Source organism: Loxodonta africana, chromosome 16, assembly GCF_030014295.1.
Source record: "Loxodonta africana isolate mLoxAfr1 chromosome 16, mLoxAfr1.hap2, whole genome shotgun sequence".
Taxonomy (NCBI): domain Eukaryota; kingdom Metazoa; phylum Chordata; class Mammalia; order Proboscidea; family Elephantidae; genus Loxodonta; species Loxodonta africana.
The window spans coordinates 82,023,528-82,031,796 of record NC_087357.1 but is presented as its reverse complement, the minus strand read 5'-3'; the positions used below and the strand labels follow the sequence as shown (position 1 = coordinate 82,031,796).

At 44.6% G+C, this 8,269-nt stretch overlaps 1 protein-coding gene across 1 annotated transcript; it reads right to left on the bottom strand.

The window, feature by feature from the left end:
* Positions 1-1,984: 1,984 nt before the first annotated feature.
* On the bottom strand, positions 1,985-7,554 carry MSMB (microseminoprotein beta). Its single transcript, XM_064269847.1, has 3 exons — positions 7,456-7,554; positions 5,697-5,802; positions 1,985-2,302 (listed from the first exon to the last, which is right to left on the bottom strand). Exons 1-3 carry the CDS (start codon positions 7,538-7,540, stop codon positions 2,173-2,175), a joined length of 321 nt encoding a protein of 106 aa, XP_064125917.1. The 5' UTR covers positions 7,541-7,554; the 3' UTR covers positions 1,985-2,172.
* Between the last annotated feature and the right edge of the window lie 715 nt (positions 7,555-8,269).

Here is an 8,269-nt window from a genome sequence, read left to right as displayed (position 1 = left end):
ACAGGGCAACCTCAGCAGAAAGACAAGAGGCATAGATCGGGCTGCAGATGCCAAGAGTGCAGTCGGCTGGTGGTTGGAGGAGGAGCTGTGGAGAAAGGGGCTCAATAGGGGAAAGTCTCAGACACCCAAGAGAAACTGCTTAAACCCCTGCCACATCGGTGGCCACGAATCTGAGCTGCCTGCCGCAAAGCCAGTACTGAAACAGGAGGAGGTAAGCAGCAAGAGGTCTTTAATGAATACCGGTATTTAAGAGACAAAAAACAAAAAAAAAAGGGGGGGTTAAATTCCTCTCAGATTCTAATTCTAAAGAGCTAGTGGGAGAGTTTTATAGGGGGAAGGTCAGGGTTACCTAATGTTTTTGAGCAGTAGTCTACAGACGGTCTTATACATCTCAGAACAACTACAAGAAACTCTCTTAAACTAAAGATATGTATGTCAGACATCTGGACTCTAATCAGTACGTTTGTAACAGGCTGAAAAAAACTCATATAAGAATCTCTCGGCTGGTGGAACTGTTCTGCCAAGTCCGCTCTGGCTGAGATAGGGAGCAAGAAAGAAAGTTGCAGATTAAAAATGTCAGGAGCTTTTCTGTCGTTTTGCAGGCTGAAGGCCATTTTTCAACAGAACAAAAAAGAGAAGACAGACCAAGGCCACAGGAGCTGAGAAAGCCCCACACCCCTTTGGAAGAGAGCGGTGTAGCTGGTGCAATAAAAAAAATGTTTAGAGATTACTTAGAGCATCATTATGGCGTTAGTCAGGTCAAGCTCTCAATCACCCATTTTGAATAGGAGAAAGCATGTTGTAAGGTATTAGGGTGTTTATGTTTAAGAGTGGAACAAGCTGCTCAGCCATATCTTGAACAGAACCTACATCATTTTACAAAAACTAGACGTTAATCACAGCTTATACAGCTATACTAAAACAAACTAGAAAATATATTCTCTCTACTTTAAAACTCTAGAGAAAATGTATTTTCTCTAATTCACATCCAAGTCTGCGTCAGTGCCACTGAGGTAAACTCTGCCGGCCCTTAACTCCCCTTTTCCTCTACACCCCCAGTTCACGTGTAGACTCTTGAATGAGACATTTTTGTAATTAAAAGTGACCAAAGCACTTGTTTACTATCTGAGGTTAACTGAAAAAGTTAGTGATCTCACAAGGCAGATATTGTTTAGCCTGAACTTACAGATGCAGAATTAAATATCTGAGCCCAGACTCCAAACACATCGTTCTGACGCCAAAGGATGCACCGGTTTGCACAGTTACCAGCCACGCAGTTCTGCACGGCGGGTGTACATGGAGAGCTGTCCGCAGAGCATGGCTGAACAAGTAGGGCTGGGGGCATGGGGGAAATGAAGCTGTTTACCAGTCGCCCACTGATTGTTTACCAGATGACCATTTGGTTGTTTATTATCTGTCACATACATACAGATAATATACACATACGCAAGATTATAAGCCCCAGGAGAGCAGGGACCTAGTCTCCTTGCTTCCCTGTATCCCCAGGTCGATAGCACTGCCTGGTCCAGGTGGCATACAGTCACCTGATTGACTCAAGGTGAACAAATGTTCTCTAAAGCAGAAAGAGCAAAAGATAATTAATCTTGTCACTGTTTAAGTCATTAAGTTCTAGGATATGTAGCAACAGATGCTGGATACTGGAGCCGCATACCCAACAGTTCCCCACCAACAAGGCAGAACCCTTGGCTTGTTAATCCCCCCATTGGGTTGCCTATGGTTTGGGCAGTACTTCTTCCAGGCTTTCCGGCTCTAACCTCAGGCAGACACAGAGCTACGTGGGGACACAACTTGGAGGACACACTCTGAAGAAGAAGGTAGGATAAGCATGAACACTTCAAAGAAAAGAAGAGATGTGCTTTAAAAAAGACACATTTATTTCTTGAATTGGGGTACAGAAAAAATATTGTAACTTTAGTTCATTTTTTTTCCTCCTTTAAATGTTTGCATGCTTTATAATGTACAATATATTATTTTATATATAATTTATGAATCAAAAGTATACACATAGGCAAGTGTTTGCTCAAAAAATCTTTTTTATTGATAGATAGGGCTGCACAATCCTAGTCTTTTGGATGCCACAAGAGAATGATGACCAGCCTGAGAGGGCCTCTGCTCTCTCAAAGTGGGAGTCCTGGGCCCCCCAGATGCATGTTACATTATCCACATATTGACGAAACAGCTCTTTTCTGGGTTTTCCCGCTCCACCACAGTATAGCTGCAGGTCTCCTTGTTGAGGATTCTCTTGCACTTGATGGTATTATAGCCCACAGGTATACGAGCACTGTTGTTGAGACAAGAGCAAGACCTATTAGAAGGGAAAAAATGCCCAGCCTCCCCAGGGCCAGCTCTGTGCAGGAAGCAGCCCACACTCCAGATAGCTAGGGTCCCCTTCACCAGGCCTGGGGAGCCCTATTCTGACCAGCATCAACTTGAGGGCAGTAGTTGGCTGGCAGCCACACAGTGCCTCCTGCAGGAACCTGGAACTGTCTGTACCAAACAGTCACATAGACCATCCCTCACAGCATTCTCAAGTTCCATCCTGGATGCACAGAGGACATCAATAAGTTCTAACAGGCCCAGAGGCAGGTCGATGTGTTCTGGGGTTGGGCAACCTATCCCCATACTCCTTGCTCAGGAACAGCAGCAGTGATGGGGCTGTAATGTGTGATGGGAACTGTGGCCCCAGTGGAGGCCTCTTAGAAGACAAGCTGGTGCAGCCAACAGGTACAGCCGTTCCAGTTCAGGGCCATGAAGCCCAGGGAGAGGCTGTTGAAAATGAGGGACCACCTCCCACACATCCAATTGTACAGGCAATTTTAGGACTTTATTGCCCCCTTGAAACCCAGATTTAAAATGCCTCTATCCAAAGTTTAAGGTCCCTGGGTAGCCCAAGCAGTTTTCTATCAGCTGCTAACCTAAAGGTTGTCAGTTTGAACCCATTCAGCAGTAGCATGGAAGAAGAGGCCTGGCAATCTGCTTCTGTAAAGACTGCGGCCAAGAAAACCCTAGGGAGCAGTTCTACTCTGCAGCACCTGGGGTTGCCATGAGTCGGAATCAATGCCACAGCAACAGGTTTGGTTTTTACCCAAAGTTTACACAGAAACTGCCATCCCCAAGGACCTTTATCACAATGTGTTTTTTTAATCCAAAAAGTGGCCTTGAGAGAGAGTGGAGGGAGGGAGCGGGCTGTCTCATTAAGGGGAGAGTAATTAGGAGTATGTAGCAAGGTGTATATAAATTTTTGTGTGAGAGACTGACTTAATTTGTAAACTTTCACTTAAAGCACAATAAAAATTATCAAAAAAAAAAAAAAAGTGGCCTTGACTTTTATTTTAACTGAAGGGAACATCTAAACCCTCATCCAAAAAAGGGAAATCAAAATGATGACTGGAAAAAGACTTGCCTGGAGCTGCTGGTGCCGAGCCTGAGTCCAGCTGAGAGAAGAAGCATCAGCAGACAAGCCTCAGCATCCACAGGAAGGGGCGGGGTGGGGGGAGCCCACAGTGCAAACCCTCCCTGACCCCACTCCACAGAGCTCCTCAAGGAGTTAGGACGCAGGAGACAAGCTGATAGCCCAGAGGCATAGACAAGCCCACGAAGTGGTTAATTTGGCTTCAATGATGAGCTTTATTCTCATCTTTGTTTTTCCTGTCCCACATTTAAAATTGGGAATTTCACATAAAAAAATTTTTTTTTTTCTAGCTGCTCTTGGAAAATCAAAAAACATGACAAGTCTAGCTTGGTCTTCCCCCATGGCCACAAGCTGAGCCAGGCTATTAGGGAGATAGGGAAGAAACAGGGACTGAACCCCTAGGCAAATAGCCCTGCAACACCTGCAACTTGCAACTTAAAATACTATATGCTTGGCTAATGGCATGAAACACCCATTCTAGAATGTGTAATAAAGAATGAAAGAACAAACAGGGTACTCCTCGTGAGATGTTTTTCAGAAGGATTGGCCTGACCTGGTCCCTGTACAGACATCTGCAAGGTGACCAAGGTGACCGGCGGATGACTTCTGCCTGATGCAAGTACCTGAGACAGGAATTGAACCCGCACCACAGGAGGGACAAGGTGCACGCGCAGATAAGAAACTAAAGAGCCACGTCGGACTGCTTATACCAATAAAGGAATTATCTGAACTCTTAGCTGCTGATTCGCTAGTACCTCACTTCAGTATCGTGGCGAGCAATAAAAGCTCGAGACAGAGACTTGTGTGCGAGAGTAGCCTGCTAGAGTACTATACACTTGGCTGCTGCCCCTGGACGGTGCTTTCATTTTCTAATAAAGGCTTTCCTTTTAAAAGTCAGCCAAGTCTCCCCAAGCAATTCTTTTCTCGTGGGCAAGACAAGCACTTAATTTTCTGGGGTCCATGGGTCCCAGACTGTAATGTTACCATTGGCCTCACTGTACCCTGTCATTACCCAAGCCCACGCGTCACCGGCCAGTCATCATGGAGACGCACTGACATTTAATAGCAGAGAAATATTATCTGTGTCATGTCTATATGCAAATATATAAAAACCAATTATTAGTGCTCACCAGGGTGGGAGGGGTAGGGGGAGTTTTTCCGCAGGGGACGTTGAGTTTATGTTAATGGTGGTGGAATACTTTGGGTAACAGTTGATGATGGAGAATGTAATCCATGTCATTGAATTGTACATACAGAAATTATCAAATTGGTGAACGTTTCGTTGTGCAGTGAAGCGACATAGGGTTTACAGTACAAGTCAAACTACAGATAATTTCTTAAGCTTCACATCCATTCCCTCTGCCTTTCCTCAGGGCCACTCCTGTTCCTGCAAGTTGCCACATACCAAGGCTGAAACAAAGGCCTGGCAAACTTCTGGGAGAGCTTTAGACCATTGGATGATGTTAGTGATTGAATTGTCCCCTCCCAAAACACATGTTGAAGTCGTAACCCCCGTACCTGTAAACATGATCCTGTTCGGAAATAGGGGTTTTCTTTCATTATGCTAATGAGGTCATGTCAGAGTAGCCCATTGCCCTTGGAGTTGGCTCCAACTCACAGCAGCCCTATAGGACAGAGTAGAACTGCCCCATAGGGTTTCCAAGGCTGTAAATCCTTAGGGAAACCGACTACCACATCCTTCCTCCACAGAGCAGCTGGTGGGTTCGAATTACGGACTTTTGGTTAGCAGCCAAGCACCTTAACCACTGTGCCACCAGGGCACCTACCAGAGTAAGGTGGACCCAAAATCTAATAACTTCTAAGTGATGTCTTGTAAAAAGAGCAGAACAGACGAAGAGACAGGCACAGGTACAGGACAGACACCAAGGAGCACCATGGAACATCAAGCAGCTCCTGGGGCTGCCGACCAAGGGCCCTCCCCCAAAGCCAATGCCCTGATTGGACTTCTAGCCTCCAAAACTGAGGCAAAAAACTTCTGTTCTTTAAACCCACCCATTTGTGGTATTTTATTTATTTATTTATTGTTATGGCTACACTAGATAACTAAGATGTCCTTTCCTGTCTTCAGCAACCCATCTGAATATATGTATTTAATAGTAAAGGTATTTAATAAGTTTCAAAAGCAACTTGAAAGAATTAGGACTGAAAACTAAATCCCCTGAGGGATGGGATTATGAAGGAGGGAATAGCTGTTTCCCAGAGAGCAGCCCCACAAGTGCCGTGTTCTCCTCTTGGGACTCACGTGTTGCAACACTGAATTCCATCTTCTCCGCAAGAACATGCCTCACAGTTCTCAGTCTTCCACTCTGAGTTTAGCTGGTGAGTAACTCCATTGATATCCTTGCATTCTAAAACAATGCATATGGCATCTTCAGTAGAGTCCCCAAATCACGCAACAGCAACAAGGTTTGTCAGGACATTGAGGCCATCCCCTGCCACCTGCACCCCTCCCACTGAGGGAGAATCTCTTGGATTTTTAAAGGCTGTTTAAGAAAAGTGCTTCTGTGTTCACCCATATTCCAGGACTGTCCAGTTTACACAGTTGATCATATTTTCTTATAGCAAGCCTAAGTCCTTCAGAATTTTATTTCAGAACAGACATTTCAAGAAAAAAATAAGGCCTTCCTCAGTCATCAGGTCACTATTATAAGCCTAAGGGGAATTTGAGGCCATTTTTTTTTTTTCCTGTTGGTTTATCTCTGAATAAATGCTTCGTTTCTCTGCTTTTCATTGTGTTGGAAAAATGCTTCTCAACCCTGGCTACATGTGTGAAACACCTTCGATACACAAAAAACAAAAAATCTTTACCTGGGCCCTGCCCCAGAGCAATGAAATCAGAATCTCACTGGGGAGATGAAGTCCAGAAATGGTGATGAGGGAGAGTAGATGGTTTGTTTTTAAGATGACCTAATACAGACTGAGATTGTCCACTTTACACTATCTCACAAATAGCCTGTCACTGGCTCTTCTCTCTTTCTGGGCCTCAGTTTCCATATTTTTAAAAAGCTCCCCAAGTGAGTCAAATATTCCGCCAAAAGTGAGACAGCTGCTTCAGACCCTTGATGGTCAAAGTACGGTTGAAATAGCAGCAGCGTCAGCATTACTTGAGGCCACGTTGCTGCTGCTGTTGTTGTTGTGTGCCATCAAGTCGATTCTGACTCCTAACGACCCTACAGGACAGAGTAGAACTGCCCCGTAGCGTTTCCTAGGCTATAGTCTTTAAGGAAACAGATTGTCACAGCTCTCTCCCACGTAGCAGCTGGTGGGTTTGAACCGCTGACCTTTCAGCTAACAGTCCAATGCTTAACCCCCGTGCTACCAGGGCTCCTTGGGAACCATGTTAGACACATAGACTCTCACACCCCACCCTCACACTCACGGAATCAAAACCTGCAATTCAGCAAGAGTCCCAGATGATGTGTCTGCAGATTAAAGTCTGAGAAGAGCTGCTTCGGAGTAATCAGTGGCTTAAAACCCTGGCTGCACATGAGGGTTAACTGGGGAGCTTTCAAACTCACAGATCCTAGCCCAGAGAGCCTTCTTTACCCGGCCTTGGGTGGGACCTGAACACTGCTCAGGTTCCAAAACTCTCCAGGTAATCTTCATACAGATAATTTGAGAACCACTGTTTTATATAAACTCAAGGGCAGATTAACCAGTAAGCAAGGTATGCAGGGGCTTTCAGTATGCAAGGTACACACAGGCTTACTTACTTACTAATTACTTACTTACCATGCTCACATGGTTTCCCACGTGAAATCATGCACTACAGAATGTGAAATTGTGCAGAACAGATTAGTAAGTAAGCAAGTAAGCTCGTGCATACCTTGCTTATTGGGTAATTTGTCCCTGTATAAATGGTAAATTGAAGTCCCTCATGTTACTCCATTCTATATTTGCCCAAACCCTCCCCCTCATGTGGATTCAAAATTTCATCTACCAACAGGGTCACAACTACCAGGCTGCCGTAACATCATAAATATTGAAAACCCAGGACTTACCAGTGGCTGATTCGCCTGGAATTTTCTCAGCGAGTATGACATAGCACTGGGCATTGCACAAAGTCACAAAGGTGGCAAAGACCATGACGAGGCTGCCCACAAGAGCATTCTGCAATGTAAAGAAAGGTGGGGATGGAGAAAGAATGAATGCAGACCGTATACACTGAGGGCCTGCTGGGCTCTGGAAGGTAGTTGTAAAGTAGAGCTTCTACCCTCAGGTAATGTAGCAAGGGGAACAAGACCTGCGTATACAAGTTGCAAAGATAAACTGTAGGAATAGCTAGATGTGAGCCAAAAGTCATAAAGCGCTAATGACAATCTCCTATTTTATTCCACAGAAGGTTCTGGAACCCCTTATGGAAAGGTAATTTTTAGCTCCTTTGCAGAATATGCAGAGTGTGAAGGACAAGGATGGGGGAGTAGAGGAGAGTTGATGGAAAGAATATAATACTAGCAAGGATATGGAGGTCAAGAAACATCAGAGATGTGGCTGGAAAGACAGGTTGGGGCCAGGTTGTAGGTACAGACCATGATGCTTAGAACTTTATTTTTCACATGACAAACAATCTTTGATGGCTGCATGAATAAGCCAGTTAATCTAGGCTGAAACTGAATCTGTAGGACAAGGAAAAGGATCAAGTTGCTCTTGTGGTCTTTCTGAGATACACAAGCTAAGGAAGCAAACAAACCTTAATGTGGGAATTTTCAGAAACCTTTTAAAAAGGAAGATGTGGGTGAGGATACCGGTTCTGTAAGATGTCTAAAATTAATTATTATGTGACGCTACTTGGAATAGTGTGTTACTGATATAGAA